Source organism: Patagioenas fasciata, chromosome 13 (genome assembly GCF_037038585.1).
Source record: "Patagioenas fasciata isolate bPatFas1 chromosome 13, bPatFas1.hap1, whole genome shotgun sequence".
Classification (NCBI taxonomy): domain Eukaryota; kingdom Metazoa; phylum Chordata; class Aves; order Columbiformes; family Columbidae; genus Patagioenas; species Patagioenas fasciata.
The window spans coordinates 6,917,797-6,938,518 of record NC_092532.1 but is presented as its reverse complement, the minus strand read 5'-3'; the positions used below and the strand labels follow the sequence as shown (position 1 = coordinate 6,938,518).

The 20,722-nt window shown below is 36.6% G+C and overlaps 1 protein-coding gene across 12 annotated transcripts in view; it reads right to left on the bottom strand.

The window, feature by feature from the left end:
- The window catches only part of FTO (FTO alpha-ketoglutarate dependent dioxygenase), a 322,731-nt gene that overhangs the window by 260,293 nt on the left and 41,716 nt on the right, over positions 1 to 20,722 (bottom strand). For all 12 annotated transcript variants that reach the window (XR_011741306.1, XR_011741307.1, XR_011741310.1 and 9 more), the window contains 4 exons: positions 16,629 to 17,289; positions 9,735 to 9,878; positions 1,492 to 1,571; positions 856 to 999 (listed from right to left, as the gene is read on the bottom strand). Coding sequence is in view for 7 of the 12 variants with exons in the window: in XM_071814485.1 (XP_071670586.1) it covers positions 856 to 999; positions 1,492 to 1,571; positions 9,735 to 9,878; positions 16,629 to 17,289 (1,029 nt within the window). In the remaining 5 variants the exon portion in view is untranslated. The remainder of the gene's footprint in view (positions 1 to 855; positions 1,000 to 1,491; positions 1,572 to 9,734; positions 9,879 to 16,628; positions 17,290 to 20,722) is intronic.

Sequence of the window (20,722 nt, the reverse complement as noted above, 5' to 3'; positions counted from 1 at the left end):
TGACTACATTTTCTGTAACTTACAAAATAAGGGAAAGAAAATAAAAGAAAAAGTAGTACTAAATTTACCATCTTCAGAAACACTATCCTTGTAAGAAGACCCAGTCCACTGTATCACATTCCTGACTCTATCCACTAACAGAGAATAAGCCAAATCACATCTTTTGTGAGAACGCCTGCTTTTATACCACAGGAAAAACTACCTTTTTGCACAACTTCCCAAAACACTGTGATATTTTCAGTTCATTTGTCAAATCAATGTCTTTGTTAAGACTCCAGGTCTGTACTTTCAAGCAAGAAAGCACTGCCAGCTTCAGTGGAATCCTGAGAAAGTCTGTTGTTACATTGCATATTTTGTGGCACAAAATGACCTATGTTCCTCACAATCACTTCTGCTGTGTTTTCTTCAGAATACACTTTAAAGCGCACACTCACAATTGTGTCACATCTGGCATTCTGTAAATACCCAATTCAACACCTGACAAACAAGGGTGAACTTTTACCTGCTCTTCCCCTCTAACTTTTTTTCTCTCTCCATTTTTGTCAGAGAAGCTGTAAAGTACTTTGGTTTGTCCCCACACTATCAGGTTTGGTGCAACATGACTGAAACTACTCAATTATTCTACCAGCAGAGGGATCTTAAGAAGGAAAAATGAAAACTTTGTGGGAGTGAAACAATCAATCCAAGTTAAACCCAATTACTGTACCCAGGTAAAAAAGTCATGAAAAACACATGTCGAACTTGTACAGACCAATGTCTTGTGAGTGGCTCAACACATTTAATCGCCATAAACTTCCCAAGCAGACTGCACCTCTAAGAACCTTGCTGATGTGTTTTCAGTGCAGTTCATCTCACCTCATTATGTATTTCTTCTACTTGCTTTACAACTGCAGCTTCCAGTGATTTCAAAGATAAAGCCATTGAATCAGAATCAGTCTGTAAATTCTGGAGTGCCAGTTCACATTGCCCAAATATGTATTCCAATGTTCCTCTTGAACACTATAAAGATACAACGAAAAAAATTATATATAGTCACTTCAGAACATACGTATTTGCTTCTAAAATAATCCAAGTGAAAGAGCAAAAGGGATGTATTTCTGAAACTTTATTTCATGATCTTTTAAGCAAAAGTGTAATGCTTCCTGGATTGTCTATAGAGTTATTGATATAAATTATGCAAATGTCTAAACCATCAAACATCTAGCCAGCCAACACAGGTAAAAATACATTTCACCAGTAATTCACGAGGCGTGGTGCAGCACACTCTTAATTCATATTTTACATGCCTAACTGTGAGTTTAGGCAAACTACTAATACAGAAAGAAGTGCACCTCAACCCAAAAATAAATCTACAGTTGTTCAAGAAAACGGTTTGAGTCATAAGCTTAAATGTCAACCACAGTTCTGGAAAAGACAACATGATGTTACACATAGGGTACCGGAATATTAGTTTTACAAATGACCAAACAGCAAACCATTTTTGATACTTACATCTGCCACTCTGTGAGTTGAGCTGAATCGAGGTGAAAAACCAGCCAGAACGCAGTGCTGATGTGTCATATTGAGATCATCTGGGGACAGATTAGAAAACCTTAAGTACAGGGGGAAATTATGCTTAATAAAACTTATTCTGGCTTAATATGAATTAAAGACACTACATTAAACACTTAAAAAATACAGAATTCAGTCAGATAGCACTATCTTCATACAGCTTTAATGTTTAGCAGAGCACAGGAACTAATCACTGTCCTAGTGCTACAAAGATCTCTATTCATATTAATTTTCTCTCAGTTTATAAAGTTTGGAAGTGGCACTTCCGCACCTCTCATGGGAAAAGTTCAACTAAACAATTCTTTCCAAATTGAGGATCACTATAAACGGACTGCTCAGAAATTACAATCTCTTTTCTCAAGACATTTTTTTATCTCTTTATCTGAAACCTATCTAAAGTTCTTCAATCAGCTCAGGGAACCCAGAAAGTGCAATCTGTTCAGAGAAACTGTCTCCAAAGCATTTCAGATGTGAATTTCCTGCAGCGCCAGAGCTCTGCCATGGACCTGAGCTCATCAACTGGCAACCAACCAACCCCACAAACCCTGTAGACAGAACCTACTTGGTTGCCATCAGAGTTTCATCAAAATCATCATAACTGAAGAATGCTTGAATTCTGGCAAATTAGCGCTTTTTAGAGGAAACACATTCCTCTGGAGAAGTTCAGACTAGATCTAATATCAACACCTGCTGTTACGTTGAAAACCATTCATGAAGTGCTTTCAATTCAAACAGTTTTGGTGTCAGATTTATGCTGCCCTCTCGACCTCAACAAGACATTCGGGAAAATCTACCAAAAATTTCTGTAAAATCACTCCTGGCTTACAGTTTTCTAAGTTAGTAAAAAGAGACTAATAAAACGATACAAATCTTGAAGTATTACCCATCAAAAAGCCATTATAGAAATAATTAGAATAGAATAGGAATAGAGACCTACGAGATGCTAGTTAACTTGGAGTCTGTATTTTCAAAAATATGTATTCTTTAAGGGAATTTAGCTTTAGTCATTTTAATACAACATGAAGATAAATTATCAAGCTTCATCTTTCCATCACAAAAATATAATTTGACTTTAAGGGATCAGTATTTGCAAACCTGAAAACTGATATCACAAATTCCTACTGATTTTTGAAAACGCTCTTCTGACCATAATAGACTATCAGACTGAAAATAACACAGCGTGTGATGTTTAATGGTATTCTCTTTGCTACTGAAAAAAGATGTGCTCCCAAAATTTTACTTTACCTTGCAAGAAGTGTAAAACTTTAAAACTGTTAATAGTCTAATGAATAAGAATTTAGAAAAATGACTGCATTTATCCTAGTTAGAAGAATAGTGTCTTCTTTTTAAGAATTTTATAAGCAACTATTAACAAAGTTCATATCTAAGACAGCAGATAGCATCACAAACTCAGAAAATAAAAACAACAGAAAAACAATTTCTATAAGGAAGAGGCAAACAAGTGGTATGAAATAGGATTGAATTCCCACAGAGAAAGTTTTAATAGGAAGCTTATTTTCTATATGCATAAGTTTTGCAGATAGGTGAACAGGAAGAGCTTGAAAAAATGCTCCAAAACAAACAAAAAGAACATAGGAAAAAGCAATTTTGTACATAAACATATGAGGGTTAAAGTGCATAAAGCCAAGTCTTGCAAGGGTCAATGAACAACATTACCTCTGGACATCACAATATTTAAATATCAGAATCCTGACAGAAAACAATCCTAAACATTTGAACCATCCCACTCGGTGCCCATTCATTTTGGTGTGTTTCATGTAGCAAACACAGCATTTAAAGTATTACATTTTGATTTGCACCTTTATTCAAACCCTTGGCAAATCTTCCGTTGTGGAGCTTCCCCTTGAAATTGCTTCCAACTGTCTCTAATCCTTTATGACTCTTAGAAAAAAGCCTGTAATTTTAATTTAAGAGTTTATAATTCTTCTAAAACTGTAATTGTACAAAAATAGTTGAAGCTTCATGGATTGCATGTCTCAAAGGATATTTGGAAAATACATTCTAGGTCTTAAAAGATTACAGTAAAGATTTGCTTTTCTTCTAAAAACATATTAATTGAAAAGAAAAAACACTCTTTGTTAAATTGGCCATTGTCCATTTGGCACCAAAAGCTTTTATTCAGATACAGAACACTACATCCAGATTACTATTTTGCTTTTAGAGCGAAACCAAAACTGTTACCTTCCTTGGACGCCCATGTCAAAACTACCATAGTACTCCCGTGGTTTTAGGCAAAATACAATCCATAAGGAGTTAACATGAATTTCAAATGACTAAACACTGATGGGTGAGGTTTGGAAAACCAAAACACAACCTCTCCAGCATTATATTTCACATGAAATACATGCATATCAAAGTAGCAATATACATATCAGTCCTGCTTTGGAAACTGCATGTGTGCAAGTTATTTGTGTGACAGTTCTCCTGCATTTGTGGTAAGAGCCAACATGGCATCTTTTCTGCCCTTATCACAAATTCAGGATGACTATAGCAGAGACATCTCATTTAAACACGTATTGCAAAAGCAAAACCCCTCAAAATTAGGTGTACTGTTTAATGAATATGAAAAGTGACTTTTTGTTTTGAATTTGCATTAACACCAACTTAACAATGTATTCAGTACAGTTTCAAGAACTATAACACAGTCCCTTCTTCTCAAAACAGTCTTGCCTTCCATACGGTGCTTACGAGACACATATGCCAATTAACTCACTGCTAAGTAAGAGAGAAGTGTTGAGAACTGGACTACAGTTTTCCGCTTGCAGGACGGTTGCTCTCTCAAAGCTTTCCCACGTCTATGAAAAATGCTGTCATTCACACAGACTGTTTTTCTGAAGTCATATCAGGCTTTTTGTTGTTGATAAATTTTAAAACACTATAGATTATCCACATTTAAAATAGTATTTCTAGAAAACAATCAAGGAAAACTAATGCAGTCTAACACATGCTGGAGTGCTACCCTGACCAAAGAGAAATTTCTGAATCGAAGCCTCATCTCACCCATTAAAGCTACCCACATTTACCTGGACTAACAAGACAACATTGTGTGCCACCAGCCACTATGAAGTGTGGATGGTTCCTCGCACCTCAAGCAGTTTAACGCCTACAGCAGCAACCCCAAACTAGACAATATTGTGGAGGGTTTGTTTGCATTCAAAGGAACAAAACCTGCATGGCAACAGACACTTGAATGCTGGAAAAAATAACAACTTTCCTGTCTGAGGTGGAGCCCCTACAAAACAAGAAGACTATTTTCTGCATACACGTATATAGCAAAAATCCATATTTTTTTTAAATTGGATTGTTTTATTCTTTTATTTCAACTACTTTCTGCCTGTCGCTTCCCAAAAAATCATCAGCAACCTTACAGCCAGATCCCACTACAGGTTAAAAGAAATTAATGACATGTATGATTGTGTACAGGTGGTCAAAGCCACCTTGGAAAACAAAGTTATCAACTCAAAGTCTGTTTCAATAACTTGGAGGTCAGATTTTAACTTTACAGATGAAATACTAAGAAGTCATGAGAATGTTTAGCAGACAATCTGATTAGTTGCAAGTGCATACAATTATTTGACAGAGAATTTCCAGCTACAGAAACCACAGATAACACATCTTGCATAAAACATTAGCACTCAGAGAGAAACAATAACTGCATACCCATGTCATCACAGGTTATTGAGACATAACAAAGTAGAAAGAAAGGAAATTAATTATTAGCCAGCCCTTACTGAAAGGAGTAGGCACAAAACCCAACAGTACTTCTCAGCAAAACACAAACCACACTGGAAGATGCTCTCAGAATTCGCAACTGGGTTTTGTATCATCTTTTCTATCTTCTTTCAAGTGTTCTTCCTGAACATTTTACACAGTTGTCTTTTTGTCATCTATTTCATAAATCAGATAATAGGTACAGTGACATTTAAAGCACTGGTTTTAATATTCTAAACACCACAAATATCTACAAACAAAACTGAAGTGGAGTTGTGCTATTATTTTTCTGAACTATCATAAAGAAATAAGTCTATTCTTAACCATGTTACAGTGAAATTTTCAACAGCACTAAAATGCAATTCCACATTTCCAGTTCTACCTGTATCCAACTACACACAGCACTTTAACAGGAGAAAACGTAACCAAACTAGATTCACTGATGTATGTCAGCAAAAAGCACCAGGAAGGGCTCTCTCCTTCTCCAAGAAATTACGGGTCAATGGAATACTACTTTCATAACAGAAAGCTTGAGTAGGATCTGTCCCTAATTAAGAAATACTGTGCACCAACAAAACAGAACAGATTAAAAGGCTGAATTAAAAAAAAAAAAAAAAAGAAAGAAAAAAAGATCAAAGTTTTGAAATGACAAATACGTTTCAGGGGTTCGAAGTCTTAATAATCAAGGAATACAGCATTTGGATTAAATGTGGCCTCAAGGAAAAAAAAAACTGTTAAAAAACTCCAACACATTCAAGATGCTAGAGAGCAAAGAGGGTTCAAGTCAGTTTGTGGAAATGGAAGCAGATTTAATATCTCTAGAAATAGTTTAATGAGCCACTATATACATGTGGAAGTGTTTCCATTAAATGTTTATCTTTAACCACAAGCCAACCTCTGCAATGTGTGCACCCTACTTCTGGTTGGTTAGGAAAATAAGTTTTTGGTGCTTCTTGAACTATAATTTGCTGGGGGTGGGGAGCAGTATAAGATTCCAAGTTCATCTTCATGCTGTTTTAAAACCCTAACCTTCAAGCAAGAGCTTGATCTATGGGAAACAGCTGCAGAAAAGTAAATCTCCCTTTGAAAAAGTCCAGAATGTATTTTTGTTAAGTATGTTTTGAAGTCATGGTAGGAAAATTAGTGAAAATTGTAAATCTGCTTGCAAATCTGGTCGTGTCTAACTTAAAGATTAGGGGAAAGATTCCAATTTAATAGTAAGACCATGACAACCCTAGTTAAGCATGCTCTAGGACAGAACAGATGGGGCCCTTTGCTCACCTCCACGCGTTTTGGATTTATTGCACGCACCCAACACGTTTCATATTAGACACCCCCTGACTGTGTACTTGAGACAGCAGGGTTCAGTGTGCACTTCCTCTGCAGACCAATATATTATTCTAAATTGAGCTAAAGTGTTTCCGTTTCATGAGTGATATAAAGTTCAGATTTGGGTTTTTAGGCAGCAGATTTGCAATCATTCACCAGATCTATCTTCTACGTATTAGGAAATGTAAGCCTTAAAAAAATATCTGTCTTACTGAAAATAATTTTGGATTTGGTTTTGGTTAAACAAAATACAGTTATATCATTGCAATAGTTTGCTTGGAAAATGGATTTGATCACCTCATGTTTAGTACTAAAATACATTTAAATTATGTCTTATGATTTCATCTGAAGAGGACTGCTAATAAGGCAGGTGTAAATTTCCATTTTAAGACAGCTTTTTACTAAAATTCTACCCAGAATAATAAAAACGTTTTATAGAGCCAAATAAGAGAGGAACACAAGCATTACTAAATATCTACTGGAAATGTTAAAAAACACTTCCAATCTTTTTGTCACCTTGATATACCCATTGATCAGGATTTACAAGTTACTATAATTGCACATTACAATTGGAAATATCAAGTTACTACATTTTGTTATCTAAAATTTGTGTGTACGATATTAGGAAATAGTTGGGGTTTTATAGGCACAGGAATTGACAGCTCACGATTTTTTAAATATAAGCAAGATGCTGAATTTGATGTTTAATTCTTGTAACACCATGAATACAAAGCAGTAGGCATACACCACTTCAACAACTGGAATAAGAGACCTACAAAGTCACTAAGTTTTTTTGCAAGAGCTGGATGTGTGAATGCTACGAGCTGCAGGATGTTCTGTTTTCTAGATGCCTTCCATACTGCTGCCACTGCTTTTAAAATAACGCCAGCATGAAGACTTTGCTTATTGAAATGAGGTTCTGGAATGTATGATGTATAAAGGCACAAGGTAAATTAATCTAAAGTTGGCTTCTTTAGTGTCAAGTTACTTTTTATGTAAAGTTTTCAAATTTTATCTTTTAGATGGCATCCTCAAGATGGCTCCTCTTAAAAGTCAGATGAAAAAATCTAAACAGTCAAAAAAATACACTGAAACTGTATACATCCACTTATATCGTCTTTCACTTCAATTGAAAATGGCAGTTCTGCTGTATACAGAAATGTAATAAAAGGGCCAGCTTCAGAATAGTCTCTCAGACTGTATAAGATTATTTTTTTCTAAGTAATTGAGGAAAAAAAACAATACAAAGGCTATGGAAATGCAGAAGAGATTATCAAACACCTGGCCTACAGAGCTCAAATCTGTAGCTCTTCACCAAGTATTAATAAGAAATTGATTTACACATTGTCTTCAAAAGAATGTTTAATATATCCTTTCTTTCCATCCAAACACAATCATAATGTTACGTATTAAATAAACTAACTTTCTGACCTGCCCTTCATATAGCATCCCTTATAATACTTCAGTTACTGTTTATAAGTTCCATTGGGCAATAAAAAACTGTCCTTATGATCTGGTAACTCAGTCAACTAAAATCTACAGTATTTTGCAATAAAAATACTGAAGCTAGACTCCTTTTACTACTTGCATGTTGAACCCGTTGGCCAGCAAAGCTGTGTATGCCCAAACCTTCCTGTCAGGAGGGATTAGATAAGAAGTTTACTTGATGCCCAAACTGCTATTGCACAAAAATGGACTAATAATTTCCTTTCTAGGAACGTTCAGCTGCCACTTCAGTTCCATGTAAGAAATGTCTCCCCCTCCAGGCTGCTATTCTCTATCCTCACAAAAACAGAAAAGGGAGGCACATCCACACCACTGTGCTAAGGATCTCACGTCTTAACGCTTGATCTGTACATGCCTGCACATGCTTAAGAGTACAGACAGTGCAGTTCTTTTCTACAAGATACTTCACTGATGACTGCACAGGAATTGATGAGGTAACAAAGAACATGGAAAGGTATTAATTTTTTAAGATTACCTACAAATACAGTGCTTGTAGTAAGTAAACCATTTTTATATTTGTTGGAAAGTATGAGCGAAAGGTTGAAGTGAAAGGACTGTTCAGCCCAAGCAGCAGCAGAGGGACAGCCCAGCCCAGGGATGTTCCACAGCATCTCCCTTCCACGCACAAACACATCAACAGGGAACGCTGCACGTGCTCTCAAAGATGATATCTGTCAAGCCTAACACTAAACAGGCAAACAGCATGATGTCAGAAACATTGCTCATGTTTTGAGTTGTGTGATTTATAGCTAAATTTGTTTAAGTAAAAACGACAACTAAGAGAAACCCAAGAACTCAGAAACCAACAGATTTTGTGTCAATAAGCCTTAGCCACAGTTCTTGCCTTGTTGCTTTCAATGGAATACCTTAGTGTGTGCGTGCAACTGCTCAAGGAAATGAACTCCATTTCATTTTCTTTTTTTAATCCTCTACACTTGAGACATCAAGACTCCGTGTATGACAGCTCTGTTCGTTATCATCTTAGCATAATCCCACTACTAGAAAACAGTATGTTTGAATATACACAGCAGGAGAGAAGTGTCATATCTAAAATTGGTGACCAAGAAAACACCCACAGATTGGCATAATGGTTGATACTCCAAGAACCACAGTACCAGAAAACTTGAAGACTGTTACAGTCACAGTTTACATAATCTGTAGCCAGTCTATAAGCCAAACTCAAGAACAGGAATTTTTCTGTTGAACATAACAGATGCTCAGTAAAACTGCATGAATAAAAAAAGGAATCAACATCTATAAAGACAAGGATGGGACAGATACAGCTCAAGCCCTCACAAAATCTGGGGAAATTCTGCTTATGGTCTGAGGCATGACTTGGACCAGCAATTCTGACTGCACAACAGACAGAAAAGAAGCAAAAAGAAGATTTTCCGTTTTCAACTGTGATGTGAAAGAAACATTAGGAAAAAAGGTTCTCCAAAATACACTGGAAGGGGGCAGGGTGGGAGGAATTTATTATACACTGTAGCCAGAACTCATGTCTTTCTAAAGACAGAAAGTCCCAACTGAGAGGAAGGTATGATAGTTTCTATTAAAATAAGCACAATTTCTCTGTTTTCAACAGAAAGTTCAACACTGTAGCACTTGAAAATTACCAAGCATTAAGTAGAAGTCTCCTTGGTGGAGTGGTATTGCTAATCCAGGTGTCTCTATGTCCCATGCTACCTTCAAGCCCACATGCCAAACAGCTGGGTCTCTTCCCTCGGGTTTTGGTTCATCACTTTCTTCCACGGCTGAACCTTTCAAGGGAAAGAGGGACAAACATCACAAAGATGACAGACAAGGTGAGAACCGTGAAATCCAAAAGCTGGTCTAACAATACAGGCTTAATGATACCCCACGTCGGTACAATCTTAATAGGCTTAAACTTTCTACAATCTCCATTTGGTATAATCACCATCCCCAAATTCAAAAGTATGTAATTTTTTGCAACCAACTTTACTAAGATGAAAACTTCATGTTAACTACAAAGTCAAGGCAAGTAAAGGCAAAGCTTGTAATGGACTCAAGTTTTTGTGAAGTTCTCAGGTATATGTAATGGGAATTTTAGCTAGCCTTCTCTTTTTTTTTTCCTCATTACTGAAACTATAAGCACAGAAGAAAAAAAAATGCAGCAACAGACATAAAAAGAGATAACTTCTGAAAGAATTGCAAGTCATAAACTGCCAAAGAGTTTTACGAACAATTTCACTTGTTTACGTACTTGCAACTTTACCAAATGTTAAACTGAGGCCAAGTAAGGCACAAAACACGACCTAGACCAAAAAAGTTGAGCAAATTTTAGAATCATATCTGTCATTGCTTTCTCAAAATTATTAGTCAAACATGCCAGATAACATGTGCAAGAGCCAATGGAGCTTCAATACATTTGTCACAACATTTTTCTTATCATTAAGCAACATGAATGTGTTGAGCTTGGGGAAAAAATAATCCACTGCATAGAAATAGTATTTAGAGCTTAATCCCTCAGAACTATTTTCATAAGCTTACTTCACTGCAGTATAAATTGAAAGATAGAGTCAGCATTTATAACCAGGTATTTGGGAGCTACGGTATAACAGTTTTACGGCTAAAGGAACATTGCATTTTGACAGTGGGAGGATGAAGTTTTAATAAGCAGTTGGCACAGAACAGCAGCAAACAGTTAGAAATCATCAACTAGGTAGCATGTCTCCTCATGGCTTATAAGTTAGTGACTCTGCGTGTCCATTTCTCTGTCCATTTCAAATGTGCTTTCATCTAATAACTTTTAAAACTTGTCTTCATTTAATTCTAGAGTAAAAATACTACAATAAAGATTTATGACTCTTATTTATAATATGCACACATAAAAAAAACTGACCTTGAACTCACACTTGAAAAATCTTCCAAGTCTCACATGGCTACTGCAATGTTTATTTAGTTGGGAGTAGTCTTTAATAATTAATAAATTGCCTTAAATTTCTATGTCTATTACATATTGCCTAAATTCAGGACGGTGAGAGCCCAAACCTTTCAAAAAGCCAATCTAAAGCTCTCAGTTAAAAGTCCTCCTGTAAATCCAGTCCCCACATCCCCTCCCTGCACCGCCGCGGTTCTGGTCCAGCTGAAGCTTTGGCTCAGGAGCAGCTCTAGGCCTTTCCATCAAGGAGCACACAAATGAGAAAACAAGAGCTAGCAAACACTCAGAAAAATCAATACTAAAGTCTTCAAGGGGCTTTCATATTTTCTGCCCTGTTCAGATAAATCGTAACTTAATTTAAGAAAAATGTTTTCTGAAAACTGCAAATAGGATGGCTTTCAAGGCACTTTTAATGCAATACATCATGGAAATTATAAAAAGAGGTAACCTTTCTGGGTTAACTCTCTCTCTTATGCTGCTTTCCCATTCACTTTGGCAGCAGCACTGTTCACAATATGGCACCAATAAAATATAGAACTACAATCAGAGACAGCAATTTCAATCAAAGTTTCCTGGGGTCTCCTCATAAATCCAGCACCTTCGGAATGTGCTCGTTAAAATGACTTATTTTTTGCAGTTTGATAAATTTTTTATTGCTTAAGTACAGAGTTCAAATGTAGCTCAGAGTCTCCTTTTCTCTATATTCTCAATTATTGCACCTTATAATTATCAGCAGCAATTGAAGCTGATTGCTCCTACCATGTTATTTTGGCAACAAAAGGAAACAAGCTGCTACTAGCTTTTAAACGTAAGCTATTCTCAAAGTGAGAGCAAGAAAAGAAAAGAGACACCTTAACATTTGTGGTATGTCTCTAGGTAGCACCGACAAACTTCTACATAAAAATAAGCTGTTATTAAATTCTCTATGTCCCACCCCAAGCATGACTGAATGCCATGTATTCATTGATCTAATTACAGTTCCCGTTTAAGTGAAAACAGTTGGATGCAGCTCAACCGTAGGTATTTGAGAGTAAATCATGTGGATCTTGCACATACACAGCGCCTTAAGAACATATATTTATTTTGGAGTAGACCATACAGAAATAGTCAAATGTAGCAGTATTTAATGGAAATATAATAAAACAATCTGCAAATTTGAATTCTGCTCATTAAAGATTTATAGAATTTGGCTTCCAAGAAACCTGTACACTTGCATTCCAAATTAAATGATGCAACCAGGTAACGAGCTTACCACAACATAACAATACCTCACCAAACCTCTAATTAAGGTAGAACCATGAAAGAGAGAATGTAGCTGCAGAAAATTGGCCACATTATGCTTCTAACCAGGGAGCTTGAATTTCAGAGATGTTCCAGCTCTTAGACCCCCTCCTCTCAGGTCTGGGTCATCATTAGGTTCAGAACAACATGAAACTTGTTTTCCTGCATCTCATCTGGTCATCGTTCCACAGCACAGACAGTAAAAGTAGCCTTAAAAGATTTTGGCACCAAAATATTCCAGAAGAGTTTGAGAGTTTTAACTTAAATATTCTCTATTCAAGTCAAATCGTAATGCCAAATTATGTCCTAAATGTACTGTTACAATCAGACACAATTTCTTACATGACAGAATCACACATTACTAAAAACAAGGACTGTAAACACCTACTTTGTCATTAAATCCAACTGACTACTGTTATGTAGATAGAGAAAAAAAATAATTTACAGATTGATTAATTTCTCCAGAAATTATATAATTTGGGTACATGTTCAGTGATTAATGAAATATGTACATTATTACGGTCTTCCGTAGTGATTTATACACGTTATACGCAAGAAGTGAAAAAAACTGAACATGCTTTGCTTCTCAGCAGCTGATGGGAAAGAAAGAGCATCTACCCACAGCTACTTCTACCTTATTACTGAAAAGCCACAGCAGAAGAGGTTAATTCAACTGTACAAACATTTTAACTTTTGTTTGCAACTGACATTCACAACAGCAAAAGTCAAAATATTTATCCACATTGTTTTTATCACTTCATATTTGGAATATTTTGTCCAAATACATCAAGATCAAAAGCACTAAAATAAGAACAAAGAATAGTCTGTCATACCTTCATTCTTGAAGGAGAGACTTTATATGATCAAATCAGTGAGAACATAGCTAAATGAACCCTACAATCTACAACAGTTAATTCAAATAAGGATTTCTTTTTAGAAAACAGGGTTTCAAATCTATTATTATTGTTAAAGTAATTGGATCACTAAAAATTTTTTATTCTCTCAGAATACAATTCCAACTGGTCAGAATGTACAAGTTACAGATGTGGCCATTTTGCTCACATACACATTTCTTAGGAAGTAATATATATTTTTCTACATATTATTTCCAGTCTTTCAACAAGCAATATTTCTACCACATTATTGACACTAGAAACCATTTAATTTTTCCCATCCTGTACAAATATCTACTCCATGACTTTTACCCATTAAGCAGTACATAAAGAAGATTATTGGTCAACTACAAATTTAGATTGACTTGAATTCTGAACAACTGCTGTAGTTTTAGGATTTATTTTTTTTTAACCTAGTAAGGAAACATACATGTGTAGTGAATCGTCAATATTTTTATTCGCATTTACTGTAGAAATGAAATAGCATTTGTTAGGTTTAGTGCTTGGATATCGCTTCTAACATTACAGTGTGAAAAATATTCACACAAACCGCATTTTCCAAAAGAAACAAGCATTAAAGCTCCTTCAGATCAGTCATTACTGCAACTACCTGTAAACCTTTCAACAGCACCTTAGAGCTAACAGAGCCAGTTGTTTAGTTCTTCAAGACATTTATAGAGCAAAGAAAACAAGATACTGTAAAGAATCTAGAGAAAACTACTTATCCAAGCTCAAACAAAGTTTGTGAGATATCCAGGTAAGAGAAAGATGGACACTTCCAGTGACCACATCATTCTCCTGTAAGTCTCTACTTCAAAGAACAACTTTAGAACCAACTAGTGCTCTGCTAAGCAATAAAACTTCCTACAAAACTTACAAAGACCTGAGGGAAAACTGTTCATTAGGAAATTTTCATGGATAAAATCCAATTTTTGAAAATGCCTTCATTCCACCAGTATTTGGATTGCAATTCACTTTTACAAATGGAGCAGGAAATAAAAATGGGTTATTAGCTTACTATATTAAAATCCTAAACAAGTTTTTACCTTAATGCTCTCATGTGATAGAATATTTGTAAGCGAATGTGTTACTAAAATCCTAAATTGGTTAAAATTTAGAATTCCTGTTCCATGGTAAATTCTGAAAAGTAAACAGATTCTGAATAGTGCTAGTGATGGTATAAATGAACGCAAATTCTGTAATGTATTCAGTTCTGCATATGCACCATGGCCACCACTCATGCACTTTCTCGCAGTACACACATTAAAAGGAAATTTCCCAAATTTCTGAGGCCCTATCCTCATTGCGTGATAACTTGCTTTTAACCTACTGTGATGTCTTTCATTTTAAAAGTAAATACTATTCAAATGAGCACTAAGTAAAACATCTATCTTATTTGTTGTTAGAAATGTACCTCACTTGAAGTTGCTTTGAAACAGTTTGACACCGGAAACAAAAAAATAAACAGTGATACTAATTAGAACATCAGCTTGTTCTAATATCTGTACGTTGGCTCTCATTTCTTTTTTTCTGGTATATTAAAAACTGCTTCTACTCCGATTAACACTGATCAAAGTTTCAAACATTAAATTTTCATTCATCTGTTCTTGGAGTACCGCAGAGCCCAGTGAGAATCTGAGTAGTAGAGAGCTGACACAAAAACGTGCGAGTCTTAGCAGAGAAGATAATCAAACTAGTTTTAACAAAAATCAACATGCTTGATTCATGTTTGAATTTCCAACAGAATCAGTGCTTTCTCCCCGAAAATCAGAATATATTGATTAGATGGATTACCAAGAAAAAATTGTTCCATCACAAAATTTCGGACCACCTCTACTTATTTTATTATATATTCTATAATGATTCTGTGATGGTCTGTATACACAACAGTGAGAATTCAATGGCAACTTGATGCTAAACGAATTAATGGAGTAAGTACTAATAAAAGTACCACTGAGGCCCCAGAGGAAGGTAGGACAATGGAGGAGTTTGCCTCGGTTGATGAGGACTGGGTTAGGGAGCAGTTAGGCAACCTGGACATCCATAAATCCACGGGTCCGGATGAGATGCACCCGTGGGTGCTGAGGGAGCTGGCTGAGGTCATTGCTGGACCGCTCTCCATCATCTTTGCCAAGTATTGGGAAACGGGAGAGGTGCCTGAGGACTGGAGGAAAACAAATGTCATTCCAGTCTTCAAAAAGGGCAAGAAGGAGGACCTGGGTAACTACAGACCAGTCAGCCTCACCTCCATCCCTGGGAAACTGATGGAATGACTTATGCTTGGTGCCATCTCAAGGCATATCAAGGATAAGAGGGTCATTAGGAGCAGAGTCAACATGGCTTCACCAAGGGGAAGTCATGCTTGACCAACCTCTGATTTTTATGAGGACATAACTAGGTGGATGGATGATGGCAGAGCGGTGGACGTGATCTACCTTGACTTGAGTAAGGCATTTGACACAGTCTCCCACAGCATCCTCACAGCTGAACTGAGGGAGTGCGGTCTGGATGACGAGGTAGTGAGGTGGACTGCGAGCTGGCTGAAGGGAAGAAGCCAGAGAGTTGTGGTCAATGGAGCGGAGTCCAGTCGAGGCCTGTATCTAGTGCAGTGCCTCAGGGGTCAGTACTGGGGCCTATATTGTTCAATATATTCAACAATTATTTGGATGAGTGAACAGAGTGTACTATCAGCAGTTTGCTGATGACACCAAGCTGGGAGGAGTGGTGACACTGGAAGGTACTGTAAACTAAAAATGAAATATTTAATGATTCTTCAACTACACATTTCCCCCTAATGCTGCATTTAAATGTTTTTTAAATAACTATGAGCCTGCAAAGCCTGTCAGACAACAGGTCTTTTAATAGAAAACTTCCATCCTTCCCAACTACAGACATGTTGGCAAGTCTCTGCAAAACATGCATTAGCACTACAGCATGCCTAGACAAAATGTATATACTTCCAAGTAAATAGAGTAATATTTTTATACAAAACCAACCTAAAATGACCATTCCAAAGAAAGAAGAGCAGTAAAGTCAGCATAAAGCAGAAGCAAGTCTGTATATGACAAATAACACAATAAAGATGGTGATCTCAACTACAATGAAACATTTTACAGGATAGAAAATATGCACATGCGCTAACCTGAAATAGATATTGGACAGATTTTGATTTCCTGGCTCTTAGTCAGGAAGTTAATCACACCATTTCTAGAGAACAACTGATAAACCAGCTGCAGTAGACACAGGTATATTTTGAATAGGTCTTAGTAGAAATAAATATCAAGCTTAAATACAAAAAGTGCTGCATCGTGTTCAGAAACCTGTGACAAATCCAGAGTAGCATGCAGGTGTGCTTACACACAAAGAAACACCAAAGAGTGTCAAGGATTTTAGATCTTTGTACCCCTAATAACCGGGCCCCTCCTGTCACTCACCCTCACAGCTGTAACTGTACACAGCCACCGTTGACCGCTCCACCAGATTCTCGTCATGGTGCCAGCTCACTGCCATGTTCCCCATTCCAAAATAAGGTTCTTGTTTCAAGTACAGCATTTGGAGTGGATCCATATAATTCAATAAAGTCACGTTATAAGATGTTCTGTTCCTGAGACTCACGTAGTCATCCTCTGGTACACAACAACTGCTTTGATCTTTTGAAACAGATCCTTTCTCTGTAAGAGAAGTAGTAAAATTTTGCTCCCTATCTATTACAGTAGTATCTTTAATTTCCTTCGTCTCAAAGAAATTTTGTCCTTCTAATGCCTTGACTGCTTCAATATGCAAGTAGTCATTAAGTCTGATTAATGCTTTACAAGCATCCTGTATTTGAGGACTGCAGTACTTTATATCATAACCTTCAGTAGGCCAAGGAACTGTAAATAATCTTGTGTTCAAGTACTTGTAAGTGTATCCCGGGTTTCCAATTAATATACGAGACACTGGGGTAAGAAAATCTTTCCCTTTGATCCTTACAAGGTCTTGAAAGAAACATTCATGTTTTCGCAACGTCAGGAAGGCTTCTTGTACCATTTGATGGAGCTCTTCAGGTACTGTATCAGATTTTCTGAAAATCAGTTTGGAATATTTGGTCTTCCACTAAAGGAGACAAAAAAGGCAATAGAATTATTCTTTTTACAAGAAGCAAAGTATTTCATATATTCAAGAACATACTAGGTTAAGTTGACAAGTTATCAAGTATGAGTCTAGAATGAGATGAAGAAATAGATGACAGTATTTGCTACTTTATTTTCATAATCCAATATAACACAAAACCTGCAGATATGTACCAGTGGTCTGTAACCAGAGATTATCACCAGGGAAAATGTCTAAACAAATAAATAAATCTGAGGATTCCAGCAGAAATCAGCAGGACACATTAGCTCCCCTGCTGAATCTGTAGTTAATGCCACCTTTAGGTACGCAAACAATAGAAACTGAGCTGTAAAAAAGCGACTCCTCTTTTCGCAATGGTTACAAATATCCTTGTCTCATTCTGATGTACAGAATTCTAGAAGACTACACGATAAAGTGAAATAGTTTTATATAACAACAGTTTTTGAGGCAAAAATAACAAATTTTCAAAAAAGGCCAACATTGTGCTGCACTGCGCCTCTGTCTTCAAAATAGTCCTTGACATACTGGCCCTTCCCATATTCACATTCCTCAATGTGTGCCAATTAGCTCACTGATTTTATATGGAAGTTCCAACTTTAGATTAAAAAAAATTCCAAACTTATTTTTCTCCCCACCACACCAGCTCTGGTGTCAGCTGCAATTCAGAACCCAGCAGTTTCTGGAGGCCACAACTCCCGACAAGGTGTGATGCTGCTGATCAGCAGTATCTTGCTTTGTATGGGAAATACTGCCTCCCACTCCAGGAAGGCTTGGGTAATTTTATTTTGTTAATCTGGATTGCTAAGGAAGTGAGTATCACATAATCAAACCTTTTATTGGTTGCCTATAAATCTCCTTTAACTACTGCTGAGATTGCTTGGCAAACTGGACAAAGTTCTTAAATAGACTAAATTACTATGTATGTCATTAAAATTAATAGATAAATAGGAGAATCAGATGCAAACTATTGTCTTTAGAAACGGAAGGCTGTGATACGAGCCTACCAGGTGTCAACTGGCATGTGTGAAGCTCCAAACGACTTACTACACTTATTTCCTTTCGTCCAGAAGTTGGTCCCTAGTCTGGGGAAAAGACGTTGTGGGAAACAACTGACGGGTTGTGGGGAAAAAAAATAAGGTAAACTGAAATCTAAAGGCGTTAGCCAATGGGGCAAGAGTACATGGATGTACAAAACTGATCTATTAAAACATTTACTAACATAATAGGTTATGTTGAAAGGGCTTTTAAAAAAAAAAACAGAAGAGCCACCAGCACAACAGCACTACACTGACCCACTATCCATCTGTGGGCTCCTTATGGTACAACTCAAAACCACTTGACTACCACTATCTACTTGCCTTTCAGGAAATTCATTTTCAAATCAGAAAAGGTGCCTTTAAAGAATACAAACCAGGCAGTAAGTCAGTATGTACATTTTCTACTGCATGAAAACAGTTGGACTTTGGGATCATAACACATTTTTATCCTACTAAGAAATCCCATCACAAGCAAAACTTCACTGACATCCTCTTCCAATGCAACAAAATGTCTGAAAACATACACGAGAAAGGAAGTGCACAGATTGTGCAAAGGTAACAACTTTTTATTCCCTTTCTGAACTGCAGCAGTAACATCTTCCACATTTGACTGCCAGCCAAGTCAGAAGCATATTTATTACCTTTGTGTTGTGTTTTAAGATTACATGCTTAAGAACTGTTGTGTCATTAAGTTTTACACAGAATATCTCACATTGATATCTCAGAGTAAGTCAGGAAGCAGAAACACATTTCTGACACATCACATGAAAACAGTTTGGTTGTCTTTATATCTCCAAGCAGTCATTGTGCTATGTCCTACATAAGGAAAGTGTTAAGAGATCAGAACACAGGGAGAATGCTGGGTTCACACCGGACACCTTTTTGTTTTGGGAGGATGCAGAAGGGGAGTGATCACGTACTACAAGTGAAAGAATGTATGTATCTAAAATCATGTGTGGGATGTTCATATGAAGAGCTGATCATCAAATCTACCTTTTGTTTATTCTGTAGTTGCCAGTAGCTTGCTTACTTCTTTTAGAGGTAGCAGTGAATCGACCTTTAATACTTGCTGTCAGAGTTACAACACAGAGTACGTGATTACTCCCCTTCTGCATCCTCCCTTTTTAACAGACTTTTTCTTGTTCATAACTGGTTTTAAACATTATACTGTTTCAGCCTATGGTCTGGGGTTCATTTCTAAAAACCTTCATCATACAAGATGCATTGAAAGAGGATGTCAGTGAAGTATTGCTTGTGATGGAATTTCTTAGTTTTGTTAAGACTGCACATTTCCACACCTGACAGGATACTGTATTTTTTCACTTGCATCCTACCTAGCCTTCCCACTGATTTTTAAGGGGCGGATCATCAAAGGACTAATGCAGGTCTCTCCAGGAAAGACAGACTATAAAACTAAGCTGTATGTGATATTTTATTTTGTCAATTCTTTGTCTTCAAGCTCTCCCTCTTCCTCTCCACCTGTAGTATATTTAAGCAACATGGAACTTGTAATATAAGCAGCTGTGATTAAAGTAACATTTCATAAGCAACATAAGAACTTAAAAGGTGCTTGCGATGCTTATGATTATCACAGATACCTAAAAACACCTAGCATGCACACTAACACTACACAAAAAGTATAATTCTATGTGATGCAAATAGAATGTATCTAAACTCTACTAAGGGTTGAACAGGTCTGATTTCCACTTCTTATCTTGTTCCCATTCTCTTCTATATTTATGGGTTACTAATACCAAGCAAATGAGAGCCACTTCTGGAACATGAGTTTAAGAATGAAAAATATGTGTTTGGTTCATTGGGTTTTTTTGTTTTGTTTTGGTGGGGTTCTTTATTTGTTTTGGGTTTTTGGTTTGTTTGTTCGGTGGGTTTGCTTGTTTGTTTCTTTTTGTATTGTTTAGTTTGGGGTAAAGAACAACAAAAAAATCATCTTATTAAGCTCTTCTACGCTTCTGCTTTTACGGTTAACAGTAAGTTATGCGTTTTCATATTACTATCCCTACAGCTGTTAAAGATCCCAATCAGCAGCTTACTTCCACTGTGTTCAGCCCTTGAAGAATTCAGGGAAAACCATGCTTTCCCTAAGCATCCTATAACCCAAATGAATGAGAAAGATGAGGAAAGTTCACAGTTCGCTCAATATCACAATTGCGATCCCATGGCAAAATTGGAGTTTGACTTCACGCTTCTGAGTCACAGTCCCGTACCTGACTCATAAATGCATCTTTGCTTTTCTACAGCGTGATGTGTGCTAAGCTTTTCTTGGCCTTGGAATCCTGCAAAGGAGAAATTCATCCTTGCAAGGAAAGAGTCAGAACCATTTTATGCTACCATATACATCTTTCAGCCATATGTCAATA